Source organism: Meleagris gallopavo, chromosome 6 (assembly GCF_000146605.3).
Source record: "Meleagris gallopavo isolate NT-WF06-2002-E0010 breed Aviagen turkey brand Nicholas breeding stock chromosome 6, Turkey_5.1, whole genome shotgun sequence".
In the NCBI taxonomy this organism is placed as follows: Eukaryota; Metazoa; Chordata; class Aves; order Galliformes; family Phasianidae; genus Meleagris; species Meleagris gallopavo.
The window spans coordinates 7,589,750-7,612,383 of NC_015016.2; the positions used below are offsets into that span (position 1 = coordinate 7,589,750).

Consider the following 22,634-nt stretch of genomic DNA (forward strand, 5'->3'; position numbering starts at 1 on the left):
AAAAGACTTTGAGAGGTCTTGGAAAGCCTTTTAAAAAAAAGGTCACCAGGTGCTTCTCATTGGTGTTTGACAGATTGAAAACAGATTTTCAGCTGTTCGGAAACAGCACTTGTTCATGTCACTGATTTGTGGGATGTTTGGCAAGTGATTGGGCTTCCTATTCCCTGGTCCCTGCCTGTTTCATACCTGCTCGGAGCAGCAGTCGAAAGGCAGATAATTATTAGGGTTTTACCTTCAACTTATGTTTCTGATTACTGCGATGACAAAATATTCATGTATATCGGAAGACTGTCTTCCGTGCTATGTACATAATTTAGCTTTTCTGTTTTATGTGAGGATCACAGCTGCCTCTGTAGATGTCTGATTATAACCAGTTGTGGTATCAGAGAAAAAGAAAAAAAAGTTTACAAAAAAAAAAAAGGAAAATGTGTACAGCTGGTGAAAGAACAGTAAATTGCTGCTGTCCTTGGAGTGAAGATGAGTTCGGTAACATGGTAGATATTTTTTCATCTTAACTTCTGTGATACTGCAGAAGTACTCGTTTCTGGAAATATTGACTCAAACTGGTAGGAGATGAGGAGTTTCTCCTTTCTTAAAGGAAATCAATTACGAGATATTTTTTGGATTGAGTTTTTCCTGCAAGATTCAAACCTTCATCATGTTGGAGAGAGTTTGATGTATCGTAGACATAAGAAAAGAGAAAAATATTTTGCTTCTCTGGGTTATTTTTACACAAATCAGCAGTTTATTTCCTCTAAGTGCTTTATCCAGCATGCACATCCCTTTACTATTGGGTGATTTTGAATTAGCTTTATAAAGATTACATGGATAGACACAGCATTGTCGTCGTTAATAGAAACCTGTGCAGTGAGGTCTATGAGCTGCAAGATCTCTAACAGTGCCAGTGACAGTGAAGTATGGCCTTATCGAAAGGAGAATTCATAAGAGGCTGCCCTGGGACACTGCACCACTATCCTTCTGTGTATCCTGACAATGTTATCTGTCCTCTCAGTACGGAGTATCAAATGTCTGTCACGAGTACAGAAATTAATTTAATGTCACCTGAAGACATGCAATTAATCTTTTAGAGGTTTTCATAATACCTTTACAGAAAGAGTTGCCAGTTTGGCGGATTTGGATTTTGGGGTTTAGCAGAAGATAAGGAAAATTAATTTTTCATCAGGGTTAATACAAGCTAGCAGGGCCACAAAGGCAGAGAAAAATGGTTTGGGAATTTGTCAAGTGTTGTCACTCTAGAATAATGCTGCTTAACGTCTGATAGGTGTAATCAAGAGTTGAGATTTCTATAGAGGGGGATTAATCAATTTGCTCACTACAGAATGTGAGTTGGTGATACCATTCCTTCATGGGGTTTAAGAATGAAAATAAGATTTGATCTGTCAAATTGCAGGAAGCTCTGACATTATCAATAGGCATTTTTATCAGTACATTTTAAAGCATTTGTTATAAATAAATTTGTCCTGCTAATGTTGGTGGCAAATAAACTTCATCTTCATAACAAAACTGTCATCATGATTATGATAGAGTGCAAAGCTTCAGCTCACTAAATTCAGGCAGTATCATACAATTCTGGTCTTAGAATTTGTGATCTCGTATTTGACAGAATGCTCTTTATGCTTCTGAATGCACAACGCTGGCAAGCGAGAGCATGTCAATATTGGAAAACAGCCTTGATTAGTATCAGGGCATTGCTTCTAAAACTCATGGCCTTTGTGAATGACATCATTTCTCTTTTTTGTAAGTCTCCAGTTTCAGATTAAGTGGTGCAGATTCTTCCACAGTCAAGTTTGAAAAATACTTATTATGTAGATCAGATTTTTTTTTTGCCTTGATCTTTCGAGTTTTGCTTAGTTATACACAGTAGGGAATAAGAAAAACATATTTCCTTCGTTGGCTTGCAGACAGAATGAAATTCACTTATCTGTAGAGGACTTAAGAGGAAGTTTGCATTATAAAATTGAAGGTAGTCATCAGTCTCAGGTGCTAGCATAGGACTGGGTTGAACTGGAAAGTGTTCTACCTGGCTTCAGCACTTTCAGGTTGTATGAAGCAGGCTATGATGATGGCTAGATGAATCTTTGAAAGATCTAGAGTTGTCCAGTACATCCCAAAAAGGCTCTTAGGGAAAAAAAAAAAAAAAAGAAAAGAAAAAGATAAAAATGTACTTCGACAACACTTAAAGCATCTCAGTCTATTCCTACGTGTTTAAATGAGAGGGGAAAGGTGATGTAAGCTAATGAAAAAATAGCATTAAGAAATTAAATCCTGAAGAAAAAGTTGATTTCAGATGAGTTGGAACTGAGATATTTTACGCAGAGGAAATGTTAGCAATTCGACTTCTATGACTCAGATGTCATTTTGGGTAGCTTCTGCAGTACTATCTTGCTTCACTTACCTGTAGCTTTACTGTATGTTTTAATTTACCTGCTTATTTCTGCCTCCCTAGTGAACGTCGGGAGTCAGCACAGGCACAGTCCTATTATGCCAATCTACCAGTGTTAATATTCTGATACGAACGTGTGGCTCTAAGTAATGTTCAGAGGATTGGTGGCTTTAAGACCAGATGATAAAGCTCTTTATGGGTGTTTTGCTTAAGATTTACTTCTTCATTTGCATTCCCGAAGAAGCCAGCAGTTATCTCCCTTATAAGTTTAAAAGATGATAATGGTGGCAATTAAAATGATGGCAAATTGGAAGTGCCATCTTTTAATTTAATACTATGTAGATTTTACTCATTTTGGTTTTGACACTGCTTGACATCTTTAGCAGCAGTTCTTTCTTTAGCTGGATAAGATTGTTACCTGAGACTTTGTTGTTTCACTTGTTGAACACATACTGACCTAGGAGCCATGTTTTTGGTTTTTGTTTGACTTGTTTTGTTTTTAATTTAAGAAAGACACCAAATTTTGTCTTCAGTTACAGCCAGGAGAGCTGTACATGAAGCCGTGTATTGCTGTCAGGGAGCTCAAGCCAGCTCAAGAAGCAGTGTTTTTAGAGCAGGATTATAAAGCCAGGTTTTGCTTCAGCTGTCTATTTTTTCCTTTCTTGTTGCAGGAACCAGCAGGCTTTGCTCCTTCCCTATTTCTTACCCTGTGGATTTCCTTTATTGTTTTTTTTACAGGTTTTCATGCTTCTGAGATGTATTAACTTACAAAAAGTCCAGAGATGCTTCCACCTTCTAGATTGACATCCGAGAGAATTTTGCAGGCACATTGTGTTAACAGTTGAAACCCACAGACTGGGTTTCAGCCCAGGTTGGGTCTTGACCTATTAGAAACCCCAGCAGGAAGCGTATCCCACCATATTCCTCATGAATGCGGACCCATATTGTGTGTTTATGTGTTTGTTTTGTGTGATCGTGTGTTTCCTGCTGTATTTTGAACGGTTTTATTTGGTGATAATTGAGCTTTCCAGTTAAATATTGGGTGGTTGTTGGCCATCCTAGCCTTTATGGGAAATGAATGCTTGCTTTTGAAGTCTCCATAATGAGCATGTATGATGTGTTTTGTACCGGAGGGCTTCACTTGCACGCTGTTCATATGTACAGGAATCATTTTTGAGTTTGGAGAGACACAGTTGCAAGTATTTATGGTTGTTTTGCACAGCAGGCATTTAGCATAGATTAGATTTGAACTCCCAATTCTTAGGATTAAATTCCTGCTAGAATTTTTGGTTCTTTTTGGTTTTATAATCTTCCAGCTGCTGTAAGGTTGGATAAAGGAAATTATCTGACCAGAGCATAAGGCTTATGCTGCTATTTAAATCCTCTTCACTTTAGTGTTATTTCAGTACTGGTTTCTTGTACAGGTTTACAGGTCTGTTGCTTGTTTTTGTTTCTTTTTTGAGCTGTAGTCGAAGACAGACTTTGAAGGAAAAGCTTTATTATTTCCTTCTAGTGACTGATCTCAAAGGTTTATGTACAGAATTTTATGTGAAGCCACATTTAATGTGGAGCCATTCATTTTAGCAGAAAGAAAGTGAATGTGATGAGAAATAGAGAAAAGATGGCATTTTCTATTGTTTTCTCACTGTGGATACTGTGGAAGAAAGCCCTTAGGTAGGAAGAGCTCCAGGACTCCCTGTGCCAGGTTGTGTTTTTGAAGTGTAGATGGTACGAGGCAGAGATGAAGCCAATTTGGGGGGATTTGACTTGTGTGGGATTTAAGTTCTTGAGAAGTTGTTGCCTGCATATGCTTGATAATACAGAGTATGTATGTGGTTTAGGGATTTGAGTTGCACGCTAGTGAACTTGAGAACATGAGGATATCCCAGATAACACCTTACTGGGCTACTTCTCTTCAATGGCTGTGGGGAGACGTAATAACAAGCAGCCCGCAGTAGGTGTTCCTGTTGTGTAATGCTGGTAGAGGTGTCATGGTTTATATTTCCACTAAAGATAAGATTTATATTTCCACATGGACCATAAACGTGCTCCCTCTGCAGCCTTGTATTTGTCTCCTTATCTGCAGAAAATGGTGTCGGTTCAGTTGATGCCCTCTGGTTAGTGACACAGAGTACAGGTGCAGAAAGACTTTTGACTCATGAGTATTTAAAGGAAGGGAAAGAAATTATGTAAACAAAGATGCTTCAATAATTTTGCTTTTTTTTTTTTCTTCAGACATGCCTTCTATGTGAGAGCTTTTGAAGGTTAACCTGGGGTTTTTCATGGGCTTAGGCATAGGCTGTGTTTATTTGGCTTGACTCTTGGTGTTACAGTGGTGTGTGATTGCGGGTTAATGAATTTCCACTGCCTGGCTCCCTTGGTGTTTGGGTGCATCCCAGGGCTGTAAGTGCTGTGGGCCTTCCAGCTGTTTTAGCAGCTCCAATCAATGGTGAGTGTGCTCCTAGTTAAATCTTACAATGCAGTGAGCTGCTTTAAAAAGAAATAAACACAGGGTTTGCTAATACTGGCAGATTGGAGTTCTGAAGTGGAGTCCAGCTTAAGTATAAATTCTGCTGTTGAAGCCATGCAGAAAGCATGCAATAATTCAGAGGACTTTACAGAAGCACAAGTACCTTATCTGTTGTCAGGCTCAAACAAAGTACTGCTTCTGCTGTCTGTTGTTCCATGGGATGTTTTTCAGTGACTGCCCTGATTTGCTGGCTAGACACAAGCTCAAGAATTTCTGGACAATGCTCTCAGACATATGGTCTGATTTTGGGTGGTGCTGTGTGGATCAAAGCTCAGTGATCCTCGTGGGTCCCTTCCAACTAAGGATAGTCCATGATTCTACAAATTGCCCTTCTGTTTGTAGAGAAAGCTGACCTGCAGAGGCAATGCAAGCAAATCACTTATCTCCCAGTGCATTCACCTTTTATTTGTGCTGTATGTGCACTGCAATTAGAGGTGTAGTGGGGAGAGTTAGGGGTCATTGGATCAGAGGGGGAGTGAGGTGTTGTTAGTGCTTGTGAGTGTAAATATTTGTAGTAAAGTGTTTTAAACCAAACAAAAAAATCCTGGGGGGAAGAGCTGTTCTAAATGCTCCAAACATGGGCAGTGTTGGGGGACAGAGATAACTTACGAGGCTGCTGTTATAGGAACAGACAGCGTAAACATACACTACAAAATAAATACTGGTTTCTAAAGAGAAGTTGGACTTGTAAAGATGAGCAGAGTGTTCGACTGGCTTTTCCAGCTCTCAGAGTTTCCTGTAATGTGTACATCTCTGTGAAAGAAACAAAACAAAAATAATATTAATAACCCAAACGTAGTTCACATGTAACCCTGGGAGGAAGAATGATTTGGAAAGAGAAATGAAAATACCTTACCTATTTGGATTTGAACTTAGTGGTCAGCAATGAAGTAAAGCATAATTTCCAGGCTGAGCCCTTCTGCAACTGCCCCTGGTTTGTTTAATGGGCAAATCGATGAGTGCTCGCTGCGCTAAGTGAGCTGATGTCACAGGAGGTTTCTCAGGGCGAGCGTTTGCACTGCGTAGACATTGAGCCGCGTGTTGTGTTGTTGATTTCAGCAGGGGGGAGAGGACGCTGGCTTTTTTCACCCAGAGGGCCAGCCCCAGCGGCCTCAACAACCTCTGGAGCCGAAACAGCAGCCAGTGCGGAAGGTCACATTGACAAAGGGAATGCAACAGCAGCAGCACCAACAGCAGCAGGCACTGATCCGTTCAGCAGCTCCTCAAGGGGTCAAAAACATCCAGGGAATCCATCAACCTAAAAAGGTGATTTTTAGATGCATATTGCTGCTAGAAGTTGTACTGTTGAGCTGTGTTGCTATATTCATAACTAGCATTCTGTTTGTCAATTACTAGCGCAGGGCTGCATGACCCAGGAGATGCATAATTGCATATAAAGCGTTTAATCTACAGAGGCCCGTTTGTATCCAGCACAGACTGGTGATGCCTGCAAGTTGTTTTGTCTGATGGCTTTCTGGCCAGCACAGTAGTCCCTATGGGAAAGGTGTGTGTCTCATGATAGCTACTATAGGAACGGTATCCAACGTGCTTTCTGACTTAAAAAACAAGAGTTATTCTGAAGTGTTTAAGCTTTTATTCACTAGGGTACACAACAATGGTTTCAGGATGCTCTTTGGTTGATTCTCAAAGGTGGTGTTGCTCAAAATAGTTGGTGAGCTCATAACGAGGTTTTCACACTCGTCACTCACTGGGAGGAGGCAGGGAGATCATTCACGCTGCACTGGTGTGTACTTTCTGTTCATTTTCAAGCTGAGATGCTCCCTGAAAATAACAGGGATTTGGGCTTCTAATTTATTTGTTGGTTTCAAACTGTAAACCATAACCTTCCTGCTTCATCTAAGGATAAGATTTCCTTGCTGATGCAGAGAGGAAGAGTTGCTGACCTTTGATAGGCTTTCCAAGCATGAATCCTGCTCCAAAAGAGAAAGTGTTGAGTGTTAACTCAATGTTACGTGTTAATTGTTTAACGTTTGTTACTGTTTCATTGTTAATATTTCTCCCTCTAACCATTCAACCTTGAATTTACAAGAACGGTCACACATTTTCTGCTCTGGCAAACACTGTGGTTCCAGATCCTATAGGATTTGGGGGAAAAAGGAGCTTTAAAAAAAACGTTGTTCATTATACACAGGACTCTATCCTGATAACAGACTAATGGTTGGTATAATAGAGACTGGAGGCACTTGGGGCAGTTTGCTGATCTCGTGGATACATTAAATTTATCTTTGGACTGAGATGAGAAAAGGAAGAAGAGGTATTGCTGTTTTTGTTGGCTAGACTCAAAATGTGGGAGCCAAGCATGTGTATTTTGGTGTGGGACCTTTATTCTTGGCTAATTACGTGAAAGCTGAGGCTTTTAGCCTTGATATCATCTCTAACTCTCTGTCCCTCTAAATTAAGTTTGTATAAGCTGTGGATGGATGTGTTAATATGTGACCTTTCAAATAAGCTAACAGCAACAAGCTGTTTTAAATCAACATGTACATGAATCAAATTTTAAAGTAAATTGCTAACTTTCACATCATCTGTCAAACGTAGTTAACAGAAACACTGGGTAAGTAAATCAAAATACTGTTACTTTTGTTGTTGGCAGGTCATTATGCATGGGAGAGGCAGAGGAGTAGCAGGCCAGATGGGCCGAGGACGCTTGATGCCAAATAAACAGAACCTGCGAGTGGTGGAGTGCAAACCTCAGCCCTGTATTGTGTCAGTTGAAGGGCTTTCTTCATCAACTACTGATGTCCAACTGAAAAACCTGCTGATGTCAGTGGGACCCATTCAGGTAGGTCAACCTCGGTTTATAATTTTTGTGCCAAAAGTCTTTCATTCTGGAAAGCTCAATTAATTCTCTGACACTAAATACAATGTGTGTTTATTGGTAATTCATGTTTGAAGGCACCCCCTCCTCCACACACACACACACACACACACACACACACACACACACACACAAACACAACACCTGATAGCAAAGACAAGCACATGATTATATTGCAGCAGAGGAGGTACAGTAGAATTTTGCTAACCTCACATTCCTGCTGCAAAAGATTCTCCTTCGTTTTGAAGTTCTTGTACTGCCTCCATTGTTTCTATATGTAACATAAGCAAGTCCATTCTGTGGGCTTTTGTTAAAACCAAATTATATAAGAACAAATATGCTGTTGCTGTTTTTATTGTTGGCTTGCACCTACACTCTGTGATTCATGTTGTTGCAGTCCTAGGGTAACAGTATTTAATGAAGGCTACTCATTTCAGGTGTTACACCGTGTAGCACTATCTGCTTTTTCAAATGAAAACACATTCTGGTTCCAAGGATTTTCTGTATTTAGATCTCTCTTAAGGGGAGGGGTTTGTAAGCAAGGTTATGACATATATGGAGGTGTATCTGCTGCAAAGCTTCCTGAAGTGTCATGTCAGTAAAACTGACTTTAAGCAAAACCAGGAGGCTTTCAAAGCACTGAAAGGCTTATGAGACCATTTCTGCCTTTTTGGTACATTCAAAAATATCACTCAATGGATAATGAAACATACAGACGATTACAATGTTTTTTTAACTTAATTTTTTCCATTTTGGGTGCTTGTTTTGACAGGCACAACATTTTCAGACAAATGCAATGCATTAATTGAAGCTATTCAGTTGCTCAGAGACTTGTTTATGAATAAGATTATCTCTCTGCTGTAGAACACAGTGCTTTCCTAGAGATGTACGCTCTGTCTCGCTTTTTCCCAATTTAGTAAATGGAATAAAGCTGAATTATTTATGTCGTCAATTCAGAGAGGTTTAATTTGTTTGTGAAGGCAAAAGTACTCTCACAAAATACTTTGTCCCTTCATGTTCTGTAGTACTCGAGGAAATATTCATACAGTTCCAAAACACGTTTAGTCAGTGTTTACTTGCTAAATCTTGCATGAGAATATTAGAAGGAGATTAATAGAAATCCTGCTAGGAAGCATTCAGAATTGAGAGAAGCAGTTGAGATGTGCTGAGGAATGTTTTCAGTACTTGCTGTATTTTTTTAGCAGACTGCAAACGGTGGTTTCTTAATGCAGTGTCACAGACCAGTTTAGGAGGGTATGCTTATAGGAAATCAAGTAATTTCCCAGGGGGATTTGATATATGCGTGTCTGTAACAGAACTTGTGTTCTTGCAGTAGTGTCAGCTGTACCTTTGGTAAGTTCTAAATCATCAACTTTCACCTTACTCTGTATATAGAAGTAGTACTTGAAAGAGGTGGCTGAATTAGCTATTGATGCTGGAGGCTGATAATTCTGCATTTCAAGTCACACTTTTAGAAGTCCAGAAATTTTTCGACTTTTTTGAGACTGTTATTTCACAAGTGTGGATAGTGAGGTATACAGGGGAGAAGTGGTCCTTTTCTGCATCCTTATTCTTCTTTAGACAGTAAAGTAATCATCCTGTGCAATTATTCCTGTCCTATAATTGTCTTTAATTTTCTTTCATCAGATTCTTCCAAGCATAAAGTAGCAGTGCAAATTCCCAGTATTGCTTTATAAAGATCGTAAATTTTGATGTCTTAAAAGCAATTAATAGTGGAGTGGGGAGCCACTCTTACGTATCAGAGGTGATTAGAATGCTGTGATTGTAGTTGTATTTTGAACGATTTTACAACTATGTGTTTTACTCTGATAATGTACGTAGTTATTGCTTTTCTGGTCACAGAAAGGGAGAACATTTTCCTTGTTGATGTGCTTCTCTTTGCTTTCTTAGACTGATAGTGCTACCTAGTGCTCAGTTGGAGGAAAGGCAGGTATCTGCACCAATGCTGTATGCAAAGCTGATTTTATCTTTAAGAGTAAAAGGCTTAGTAATGGAAATGACAAGCACATGTAGATGAGCGCGCCCAGAACACGAGTGCTCTTCCAGGATCAGCAGGGTTCTTCTCCATGTGACACAGCTCATGGGGTGCACAGCACTGCTCTGGTGACCTGTTTGTTCTTCATGCCTATAAAAAAAAAACAAAACATTTTCAGCTGTTGCTGCTGAGTCTCTCTCCATTGACTGTGGAAGAAGGCATGGTCAGTCCTGCCCTGTCCTTGGGCTGGGAGAGAAAAGAGCAACTCCACAATGAGCCTGTCCAGTTCAGCTGTAGAGCAGTGTGTGTGCTAGAGAAGCTCATCTTCATCTTGATCATAGATCATCCCTGTTGCTCATCTTGTTATTGTGAGATTATTGTGCTGCTGTTATCATACAGCTTGTTTGAATATTATTTTTCTGAATACTGGAAAGGAGTTGGTTTAAGAATAGAACGTGTGCAAAGGAGGAATTTGAGACCAGTGTGTAGGTCTAAAGGAATATCTGTAGAGGAAATGGTCATTTTATAATGTTCATTCTTTAGTAACTGCTAACAGTTCAGTTGTAGATAATGTCAGTGCTTCTGATGCTTTAGAGTTGTTAAATTTAATGTGTTTTTAAAAAAAGCTGTAGGCAAGCTCTCAATCAAAAGCATTGAGTGTTCATGAAATTCTGGCTGTTTGCAACTATTTCATTTTTCATCCTACTCAAGATCTGTATCTTCCAGTGACAGTGTCTAAAGAAACAGAAAAAGGAGATAATCAAGATCAATATGAGCTCTGTGCTTCCAAAATCCTTTTCATAAAATACTCCTTCCTGGCCCTGCACGTTTTTACTCTTTTAATACAGAGACTGTGTCAGGATGTAATTTCCCTTTTTCTACACCAGAGTCAAATGAGAAAATGCATAGAATGCCTCTGATCTCACCTTGATCTCGGGCTGGTCGCCAGTAAGAACCATATAGTAGATCTGGATGCCCTAATCTGTAAACTAACAAGTCATTTGAAATCCCCTAGTAGTTATTGCATTGTCAATCCTTTACACCCGAGTGGATCCGGGCAGGGGTTTTCATTCTCTGATGTCTGACTGAGTCAACTTAAAGAGAAAATGTGAATTAAGTTGTTTTTTTCAGAGCTGTGATGCTTGGAAGGATTGTGCTACTTCGTTTTAGGAACAGCTCGTAGAAAGAGGTTGTTGTGGAGTGCAATGTGACAACACTGAAATCTCCTGTCGAGGAAATTTCAGTGTCCCTGCATTATATGGGCAGTGAAGTAACTCTTGGTAGAAGCAGTGCATTTCCAAAGGCAGTGGTGTGTGGCTGGCCCTTCCCCAGCCTTCCCTGTCTCACCTTTGGCACACTGCAAAATCAGTAGTTAGTGAAATAATACTGAATTCAGACCAAGGGAATCATGATATGTACACTGAGAAATATAGATTCGTGCTTTGATGTTATAAGGGAGAACAGAAGGGAAAGGTTTATTTTAGTACTAGATATTTGAAAATATGTCAGTAGGAACATATGAAGACCTGTTTAATGGTCCTAGATCCTTAGCCCACTGCAGTCTATTCGAGACATTTTTGGGAATGTGATGCTGCTGGACAGCTGGCACTTCTTCCAAATGAATGATGTTTTTGCAGAGACTTGCAGAAGGACCAGTTGGCGTCATTGGTTCAAATGATATATAAAACCTTGTCTGAGCAAAGTAGAATTTCGCAAATGTTGCCTGTATTAAATATTGTGAAGTAAAAATATTTTCTTTGGAATGAAAAAAGTTCGTGGTTCCCACTAGCTGTCAGCTGCTGGAGAATTATTTTTTATTCTGATCTGGATTTTTCTGACCTTACATTGACAGTGGTTTCTCCAGCCTGCTCTTTCACTTCAAGGCTGCTTCTATGGAAATTTGTAGGAGGAATGTCCACAGTTTAATGCTTTAGGCAGATGGTTGAGCAGCCATTGAGGCTGATAGCCCAAAAATTAGATTTAACCGCTTCCTTTAAAATCACGTCGTTTCTGTTCATGAAATTAGCAATTAAGTAGAAAAACTCCTCTCTGAACATGGAGTAATCTCAACTAAAATTCATTTAGTTTCAAAAGCAAACAAGATCTGGAGTTAAAAATGTACAAATATTAATTACTTGATTTAATTATCTATAGGATCATTGCTGTTGCTATAAAATCTTCTCCAGAATTAGATGAGCAGTATGAAAGGAAATCATGAACATTTAAATCTCTCGTGATATGCAATATTCTGCTGGAAATAGAAATTAGGTACATTGTGGGAAGCAACAATCATACTGGAAACATTGCAGACAAGCATCTGTTTTCGTACTTGTTCTGCAATAGCTAAGATTATACTTAATGTATTTACAAATAATAAATACTCATACAAGTTAGTTAATGAAATATCTTACACAGTACTACCAGTAATTTTGGAAACTTGCTAAAGCATTCTTTACAAGTAATCTGGCTACAATACAGTGGGTGGTCTGTGTGGTGAACAGCTTTCTAGGAGGTTATTTCAAGATGACCTTGTAATAAATGTGTGAACACTCAGGCTATCCTGAAAATATGAATGCTGGAAATACTGACTTGATCACTGAAAGCAATGGCTGCCAAATTATTTCAGAACAAAAAAAAATGGCTTTTAAACTAATAAGGTAGTTTAAGATATTCAGAATTAACTAATTTTGTATGTATTTTCCTAGCATCTAGGAAAAACTTGTGGAGTAAGTCTATAAAGATAATGCCTTGAAAAAAAAACAACACCTTTGAGGTATAAAATTCTGCAGATAACAAACTAAATCAGCTTCATCAGAATATTGCTGTTAGCATTGCTTAAGTGTAAGATCTAAGCTACGTATCCAGAATTCAAGGAGACAGAAATCATCCAGTAAGATGAATATGCAGCTATTTTATTTCAGGTTGCCACTGAAGTGGAACACTTGTTTGTATTCCCAGCCGATAGCCCATCTGTTCAGGCTCAGGATAGCAGCAGGTCAGGACCTACACACTCCAGCAAAATTGTACTGACTTGTTCTGTGCCTGACAATCAGCACTGTTGTTCCTTTAACCATGAAAGCGTAAAGTTCAGGGTTTAAGTTGCAATGTAAGGAAGTCTATATTGTCTCAAAATGACAGCAGACCTCAAGAGACTTCTGTTAGCAGGTATGAATGCAAGGTATGATAGGTAATAATTTGTTTGAAAACACATTGTTGTTGAGATATTAAACATGTTGATGTCCCATGTTGAGATATTAAACATTGTTGTCAGCAAAGGTATTGTGCTGGTTTTGCAAGCTATGGTGTTTGTATAGTCCAAGTAAATTAGCTTAGTAATTGTTTAATTTCTTCCTTGTTAAAACGAAGTGAAACCTTTTTTTAATACCTTAACAAGACAAACACGAAATTATTCTGCACCATTTTCTCTATTGTAATTTGAGTCTCTTGGAGGCTGAGTATATTTATGAAAGCTGTTTGAAGTAGAGTTTTTTGGACAGCTCTTCCAATTGGAGGTGGCGTGCCCATCTGTGCCACTTAGGTGGTTCGCATCTGGATGCATTAACCAGGTGAATGTGGGAAAATTATGATTGTTAGAGTTTACACTGGGGCTTTGAAATATAAAATACTGTCAGGGGAACTGAATGAAGGGGGAGTTTGTAAAGAAATGGTTACTGCTTCCATTGAAAAATCATCTGAAAACATTTTTTAAATCTTAGCGTTCAGTTTAGCCTGATAAGTGAGATGAAGAGAATGTATATTAACTACAGCTCTGTAGATTATAAGGGGCATCCGTAAAGAGGAAAATACAAACTTGAATACTTTCTCCATCCACTCCAGCAAATAACTTGTAGGAGAACTGAGTTTTCCAAGTTCCTTTTTAGATTCTTTGTTGAGCTTGACAGTATTCACGTTGGTAAAATGTACTTAGCCTTGTAATGAGCTTCCTGATTAAAAATCAGATCTGTTTAGTATTTTTTAAAGATAAATTCTATTCCTACTAGCTTCAACCAACAAACGGCAGTGACTTAGCTGAACCTTTTCTCTTGTAGCAAGCTTTCCAAAAGGTATGCAGTGCAAACTAATCACCTGAACCTTACAGATTTGCTGAATCATATATCTGAGAAAAAAATACGATTACTTTGTTTTTGCTATCAGCAAGTCTAGCAAATAAAAAACATTGCCTTTTTACTTGATTATGTGTTTAGTATGAGGCCTGGTTTCTTTCTGGTTTTCTTAATCTTTTCTCAATTATTTCAAATTTGAAGTAGATAATTTCCTTGATTTTTCCTCTGCTTTCACTTCAAAACTGTGAGAATGATGGAAGTATTAAACTTCTGTGATTTTATGGGGGAGTTTCCTTTTAGTTAGAAGGTGATGCAAGGTATCTACTGCCAAAATTAATGACTTCAAAATCTACGGATAGATTAAGTTGCAGAAAGAGCCTAAAGCTGCATTGCCTGACCTAAAAATAAGGAAATATGACCATTGGATGCCACAGCTTTTGCTAAATAAGCATGCTATCAACTCGAGCCTTACCTGTTCAAAAAGATTGTAAGTAGGCAATCTTAGTAGCACATTTCATCCTGGCATTTGACATCTAGCCTTAAAAAACTGTGTTAGATTGAACACATTGGATTAAATTTCATAAGGACATCTCCAAGTGTGGCACTCTTGGTGAATGTATCAGAGTGGGGTTGATTATGGTTTCCCAAGGAACACCCATTTATCTGAAGGTATTGAGGTATTTGTTACCTTTGTATGAATATCTTCCATAGAAACTCAGGAGATTCTGTGTCTGTATTATTACAAAGACCACAGAACTCTCTGGAGACACCTTTGCATTTCCTACTGTGATAGGAAGCGTGAACTGAACGTGAGTTCTGCTTCCTGTCTGAGGTAGTTGTGGAGGCCTCAATACTACATGTGTTTCACATTGGAAAACGCTGCTTTCACGGTATGGGAGGCATGCATCTCAGGAACTTTTTCAGGTAGTTGTGTGTGGTTCCTCACTACTGGAAGGAATTGAAATTGGTGCCCTAAGCCATCTCATCACAAAGTTATTAGTGTCTGTCAAAAGCTCTACCTATTTGTATTGAAATAGTGTGAGGATATACAGTCCAGAGATGAAAACCTATGACTTTTTCCTACCATTTGTTTTCCTGTTTCTGCCCTGTTTTGATCCAATAAAGCAGATCAAGTGGATGAATCCAGGTGCTTGTGTGTGAAGTTAAGCTCTGCTCAGTTTAATGCTTCTCATTCAGTTGATGAAAGTTTGGCTGCGGGGTTTGGTTCATCTGTGTGGATCAGATCGAAGAGTTGTGGTCTTTGCTAAGCAAGTGATTGAATTTTCCATTTGGCACAGTGGCTTAATTCATGAGCTCAAACAGCTTCACTGGGTCCTGACTGAATCTCAGAAGTCTGTTTCCATTTCATGAACACCAGTAAGTGCTTCTAAGAAAAGAAGGATGACGATTTCACTGGGTTCCATGCAAGATGTTTTTTTAAGTGAAATTTTTAGTGCTGATTAAAAATAGATTTTAATTTTTTTCCTTACAGAGTTTACAGATGCTTCCTCAACAACGGAAAGCCATAGCGAAATTTAAGGAGCCAGCACATGCTTTAGCATTTCAACAGAAATTCCACAGGTAAGTAATTAAGCACTGCTGGCTTTGGTTTGCTCATTCCCTTCAAAAGATGAAACTTGTTGCATCTGATCAATGTTTCTCTTAATCCATTCAAGCATCTGCTTATTACTGACCGTTATAGAACCTTCTTGTCTGATCTCTATACCTAGAATAAGCTTGATTACTGGATCTAAATTTCTTTTAACAGGCACATGATAGATCTGTCCCACATAAACGTGGCACTGATAGTTGAGTGATGTCTGCTGAGAGAATTACTTACACTACCAGAAACATACTGTGGAGCAACACGGGACACAGTGACAAAACTATCAGGTTCTGAAACCTTTCAGCTGAGTCTTTTAATTGCCATGTTGAACTACAGAAGCAGCAAGGTGTCCTTGAGAAGAGCTGAACTTGAGAGGATCTACAAAGGTGGAATTTCTGTTCGGTTTCTTCAGATTCTGTTGTAACCACATGGAGCTACAGTTTTGTTTTGTTTTTTTTTTCTCAAAAAGCTACAGTGCAGGTAGACACTGTTCTTCAAGATACTACTTTGTGACCATAGTGACTGAGAGAGAACGTTTACACCGAAAGATGTACAAACTTTCTTCATAGCAAAGAATATTTGATAATGGTTGCTCTTATCTTCAATGTGAGGTATTTGAATGAGAACTCACTTTTCTAAACAAAACACATTAATTATGTTGTATATCCAAGAGCATAGAAGGTATTCTTGCACAGGTTTAAACGTGGTCTACTTCATTGAATAGAAGTATGCTGAGAAACTTTGGAGGTGACACTGGAAAACTGTAGTTTCTATCTTTGTAAATATGTTAAGTCTATCTCTGCATTTTCTATTCTAATACAGACTTCCATTTTCTCCTTCCAACTCCACTTATTCCATAAAACACTGTGTAGGAATAACATTGCTGTATTTTCCCTTGGTTTTTAAAAACAAGGATCTTTGCCATTCAGTAGCATCCTGGGGTAGTTAACTCCAAGTTGTAACTAAATTGTTTTTAATGATGTTGCCAGCTACAAGGAAGAAAGAAGTATTTAGTGGCTCACTTTAAAAAAAAAACAAAAAGTTATACAGGAAGAGTGGTGTATTCCTAATAGTTCTTTTCGGCTAGTGTTTCGTAATTACCTTATGCTTTATTTGGATTAGGTTTTTTTTTCCTCTTGAGATTTACTTTGTGACTAATGCTGAACCATAAGAAACCCGTTAACTGAAAGGATTTGGTTTGATGTGTTGTTCCCAATGCATACGAGACTATAAGGACATTGTGAATCTGCTGGTGAACGTGGCAGTTCGCAACAGTATGTGCAAACATTAAGGAGCTTATATTTTATTCAAAGCAAAATCCATGTTTCCTTTTGGTTAGAACCATTTAGATGGTATTGCCAAAGGAACAGTTTTTTTTCAGTTACTTCTGAATAAACTTCTTAAAATGTCATCTTTATATTGGGTTGCAGTTTTTTAATGAACATTTCCATAGTTTTTAGACTGTGAGCTTTTGCTTCACCCTTTATTTTAGGAATACTCGTGAGCATTCCACCTACTATTGAATGGGGGGACTTAAGCCTACAAAGTTCTGGGTTTTTTTGTTTTTTTTTTTGTGTCATCTGAGCGACCACAGAAGAGCACCATTGGTATGTAATGAAACAACTATGAGTGGGGTCCAAAACAGGAAAAGGATGAACTAAGCAAGTTTATAGTAGCATAGATATATATATTTTAAGATCAAATGATAACCAAAGTCACTAATACCTAATTGGCTTTCTTACAGTTTTGGTCCAAACTTTGAATTAAGTAGAAGTTGCTAAAAGTAATGATTGAGTAATAAATACCACCTAGTCCTCTAGGTAAGAACTGCTTTTTGTTCACTGAAGTAATAGAGTAATGTGGTGCTTTTAATTGCACTGGTGAAAAAATGTAAAGAATACAGTTAGCCCAGTTACAACGTAGTGACGAGGCACAAGAACATCATAAAAATATTCATATAGAAGTGAATTTTGTACCTGTTTGTGCATTTCCCCTCTTATGCATAACACTTAATGTTTGGCACAGTTATTCTACATATAGTAGAATAGCTGCTGTTAGTGCTTCACTTAGACCTAAGCCCAGGACAGGGAACGAGTCACAGGTAGGAAGCACCCGGTGGAAGCCAACTGAAGACCAATGCCAGGTGATTGCAGTGACCAGCCCTGCTAAGTGCTCTTTAGTTCCTCACTCCCATGAGCACTGGGACCTCTGTGCTACTTCCTCAGGTTATGTAATTTTTATTTTTAAATAAATGTTTATATTTTAAAACGAGTCATTAAACAGTTATTCACCCCACTGTTAAGACAGCAACTTCTCTGTACTTAGGAGAACAGAAAGACGTCTAGGAATGGAGCATTAATAGTGTGTGTCTGGAAATCTGTGTTAGGTGCAAATGCCAGACAGGCCAGCAGCTGAGTTCAGCAGTAGGAACATCTGCAGTTGATCAGCTGTTCTGTCATAAGCAAATGTTGTTGGGGTTAGAGGGTTTCTTGGAGCTGAAGGGTATGGGTTTGATTCAAAAGTCAAAGAAGTTTGTAGAACTTTGTAGAAGTTTGCTTCTGCTTTGGGTTTTGAATCGATCCCAGAGAGGCTGAGGTTCAGCCAACCTAAACAAGTTTTATGAATTTTTATTCAGTTGAGTTTTTTTTTAATGTTTTTAAACATTGACAAAAGTGAGTGGCTTTGGAACAAAGACTTGAATTGCCTCAGATCTATTTAAATGTAGGAGGCGATGTAAACAATGCTTGTTTAATGACTAGGTGGGTTGTCTTTAAAGGTGGTTGCAGTAGATTTTTGCTTGTGCATAGACAGTACAGACAGATTGCTGGTGATTTTAACTGCTTATTGCAGTGGCTGAGTATCAGAACTATATGTAAACATGATGTATGTATGTCTATATGTATTTTATTATACACATACATACACACACTCCCCCTGTATTGTCACCGTATCTTTCCAGTATCTTAAACTCAGTAGCAAAAGTAGCAATTAGGCGAGTCTCTTGTTAAAATGTTTGTGTTTTGTTAGTTCTCAAATCCTTCCTTAAAACTGACCTGTTGGCAAATGAGCAGTTTGAACGATGCATCTCTTCTAGTTCTTTCTGTTATGTCTCCTCCCAAAAAACCACCGAGGAAGCAGAGGTAAAGCTAGATGGACGTGTTATTTCCATGTTCTCTTTCAGCACATAGTTAAATCTGAACATCTTAAGTTAACTTTCTTGGAAGATCTGTTGCAACCATTATCTTGTTCTTTCTTGATCATGCATTCAAAATACAATGCAAAATGCAAACAAAGCGTTTAATGTAGTATGTAAATATTGAACTTTTGGAATTAAAATGTTACTCGAAGTGCTTACAGTCAACCACATCTTAGCTATGTTAGTTTTTGTGTTGTCTTATCTAAGTTTAATGGATATGGTTCCATAAATGTTGATGTGTTTTCGTGTATATCTTCAAATTTTTATAAAGATGCTAGTAAGTCAATACGTATACCCTGATCTGTGTATTATTTGTCCACCATTTTTATTAGAGTAGTTTTATGTTGATTTTAATAGGCGACTCCAGTAGGTCTTATATGGAGCCAACTTTTTTTTTATCGCTTTGTTTTCATCTGTCACACTGTAGCACTGGAGAATAATTCACTTCATGACTAATCATATTCTGCTTTGACTAAAAAGATTGGCCATACGATGTGGTATTTTAGTAGAATGTTATACATTAAAAAAAAAAGGGTTTAAAAAACAGCTCTATCTTTTAAGGGGAAAGAGAGTACACTGTCAGACTGAGGCCTGGGCTTTAGGTTTGTTTGGTTTTGCTGTACCAGTACACAGACAGGTCTGCCTTGTAATTCTGTTCTCAAAGTTTGGGCTGTTCTTGTTTTACACATAATTCAAGTTGGTCGTGTAACACTTGTTTGCATCATAATGTTAGCAGCTGATTGTGGCACATGCTGTATGGTGGAACCAACTGGAGTGTTTGAAGAGCTTGGTGTAATTGCTGCTAGGTGGGAGGAGGACAGGTCCATAGCATCTTCACAGCTAACAGAAACTGCCACGCTGATGGTTTTTCTCCAAGTAGTGATGGAGAGTAAATGTAGACAGGGTGATGGTTCTCAGCCCCCCAGATAGCTCCTTCATGTAAGAAGAGTAAACACTGTAAATACTGGCACCCTGTGTGCAGAGTATCTTCAGATACAGAACTTATTCTCCAATTTAATTCTCCAAGAGAATTCACTTCATATTCCCCAAAGAAAAAAAAAAAAAGGCCATCTAACCACTAAAGTGTCAATCAGAGGAAGCATTTTAGTTCTTCAGTGTTAGTCTTCCACTGTAAGGGCTTAGATCAGGTGGTGGTGGTTTTTTTTTAACAAAACTAGGTGAGAACATGTGCACCTTGAGGTCCTTCGTAAGTTTTTTTTCTTTACATAATCTACCTATTTGGCATGAGAAAAATCTTTTCACTTGGTGCAGAGAATTTTTAAATGTAGGATATCACCTGGTTAGCTTTACATAGGGCAGTTACTGTATGCACTTCTGTACTTACATGAAGTAACTGTGTGTATGCATGTGTGTGTGGGTGTGATGCCCTTATACTTGGGGTGAGAGGGCGGAGGGAGGGTGTGGGTTTCATGTATTGGTTTTGCCTGTTTGACTTACTGGAGGGATTTCCTACATTTGTTTTCTGTTGTAGTATTGTGTCGTTCTGTCCTTCCCCTGCTATCATGGTTGTTGCCTGGGTTGTTGTGATGCTCAAAGGTAGAAATCTGGCTTTGCGTGCTCACTGTCCAAGAGACGTTTTTGTTCATGCAGACAAACCTTTTTGAAATCATTTTTTGTGCTTTTTGATTTTTAGCAGCATGTTGGATGGGAAATAAATGTGAAGGAAACAAATACTGAATGGATTGCAGGAAGTTAGCAGTATTATAAAGGGTAATGGGTCATTCAGGGTAAACGGGGCTTTCGTTTCAGTGCTACCTCAAATATTAATTAACTCATAACCATAGTACTGGAAGTATTTGATCTTTAATTAGTAAGAAATCCTAAGGATTTTATGTAAGGGTTTTTTGTAACCCGCTTCTTTTTTTTTAACATGAAGATGATTTATTATCTACATGAGCAAAGGGCCTTGTGTACAAAACCTGATTCATATTGGATCCTTACGTATACCATCTTCTGGTATCATACGGTTGGGAAGGATCATTTTGTTCTTTGTAATGCTGCTTTTTTAGGGTTGGTTTTTATTTTTGTTGTTTAGTTTCTGGTTTTAACTACAACAAAGTCTCCTTTTTCTATTTCTGTGCTTGCTTTGGTGGAATGTACGGTCCCTATTGCACTAAACGAAACCTCAAGGGGGAAACCTAATCTCACTGGGCCTTCTAGGTGCCTGTGTGGCTTTCTTACTACTTGGTCAGACACATTTTCCTGACTAACTGGAAATGGGCCTTGTATGTACACAGGTTTTCAACAGGTTTACATTCCTTTTCTCATGAAACAACGCTCAGGTTAAGCCATTTTTTTAACCCTCTGAATAATTTCAATCAGTGTTACAGATTAAGCCTATTTGTGTAAAGGAACCTGTGCACAGTTAAAAGGAGCTGTATTGCAAATGCTGTGTGTAGTTCCTTGGAAGATCACAATTTGAACAGAACGTTGCTGTATTAATGTTACATTCATTCCGTGGCTCAGAATTCTCTCTGCATACATCTAATGGTTTTTAACACGCCCTGTATTTTTTCCTAGCGTCTGCCAGACTGACTTTGGAACCTCAGAGTTTTATTTCCATGCATATAATAATAAAATTGTTTTTTTTTTTTTTTGTCAGGATTTCTTTTCCAGGCACTGACACTTTTCAACTGCTCAGTTTTCTAATTAATGCACATTTTCACTTACAGATACACCAAAGACGAGATGCCAATGCTAATTTATTCACAGCTGATCTTCTCTGCCACCTAATATAATTTTTATTGATACAAGGTGCCCTTAGAATAAGTCAAATTTCTTTTCTCTTCAGGTGCTCTTTTCTCTGCCCTGTGCCATACCTCATTTCCATCTCATTTGCCCCCTTTTTTCCATTCCCACGAGGGTATTTGTATCCTTGTTATGTTCTTGCTCTTTTGATTCCACGTTCATCCCTCTCCCTCCAGACTTTCTCCTATCCAACTGCATAGCACTCTGTCATTTGCACTATTCTGTTTTCTTCTCACCAGCGGCTCTTTTGATACCTGAAGCCTAAATCTCCCACACGGAAGCGTAAGCAGCCTGTATTTTTCTTTGCAGACTTGCTTACAGTACCTAAAGTTGAGGCCTCATTTGCAGGTGTCAGACCTTAGGAGATGCTGCCCATCCCAAAGCTCTGGACAAATAACAATTTTGCTTTGCAGTTTTACTGACGCTGGAGAATTACAGAGTTTTTGTACATGCTCTAGCATTTATGCAAGCCAGGAGAAACAGGATTAACAACTCTTTCATCCTTTTTGCTTTTTCAGGAGTTCTGTTCTTGAATTCAGTGATAGTAATAGCACTTTTTTATTGTCACTTAGTAATACAAGCACTGCCGACACAATTCTACCTCCTATTACTATTACTGAATGTGATCCTTCCTAACCTGTAAAGTCTGAAATGCTGTGTACATTTAGGTGTATTGAGAATCAGAGCATGTCGCTCTAATCTGGATGGCAGTTTGTTGATTAGCAGTTCAGAATATTATTCCATCAGCCGACTGTATCATTCTGACTCCACCTGGGGTTCATCTGCCTCATGTTTTCTACAGCATCATCTGCACACTTTATTTCTTGAATGTAAAACTGAGCTATACCAAACCCTCCGCTGGCATAAGAGATCTTTGTCGTACTTATTTAAGTGAATGTAAAAGTGACAACACAAAAATGATCTCGTGCAAGTTCTTATTGCCTGTAATTCCATGTTTAACGTGTCAACGTGCAAATATATTTATTGTACCTGAAAATATGTGAATAAAACTTTATCTTCTTCATGTTTGCTTTGTTGTCTTTTGATGTCATAGAATGGCCTGGGTTGAAAAGGACCACAGTGCTCATCTAGTTTCAACCCCCTGCTATGTGCAGGGTCGCCAACCACCAGACCAGGCTGCCCAGAGCCACATCCAGCCTGGCCTTGAATGTCTCCAGGGATGGGGCATCCACAGCCTCCTTGGGCAACCGGTTCCAGTACCTCAGCACC

The 22,634-nt window shown here is 38.5% G+C and overlaps 1 protein-coding gene across 1 annotated transcript in view; it reads left to right on the forward strand.

Moving 5' to 3' along the window:
* Positions 1–22,428, forward strand: part of RBM33 (RNA binding motif protein 33) — a 94,408-nt gene extending 71,980 nt beyond the window's left edge. The window contains exons 16-19 of the mRNA XM_031554017.1: positions 5,994–6,200; positions 7,549–7,737; positions 15,326–15,414; positions 15,602–22,428. Coding sequence (XP_031409877.1) covers positions 5,994–6,200; positions 7,549–7,737; positions 15,326–15,414; positions 15,602–15,650 — 534 coding nt within the window. The 3' untranslated portion in view covers positions 15,651–22,428. The remainder of the gene's footprint in view (positions 1–5,993; positions 6,201–7,548; positions 7,738–15,325; positions 15,415–15,601) is intronic.
* The last annotated feature ends 206 nt before the right edge of the window (positions 22,429–22,634 follow it).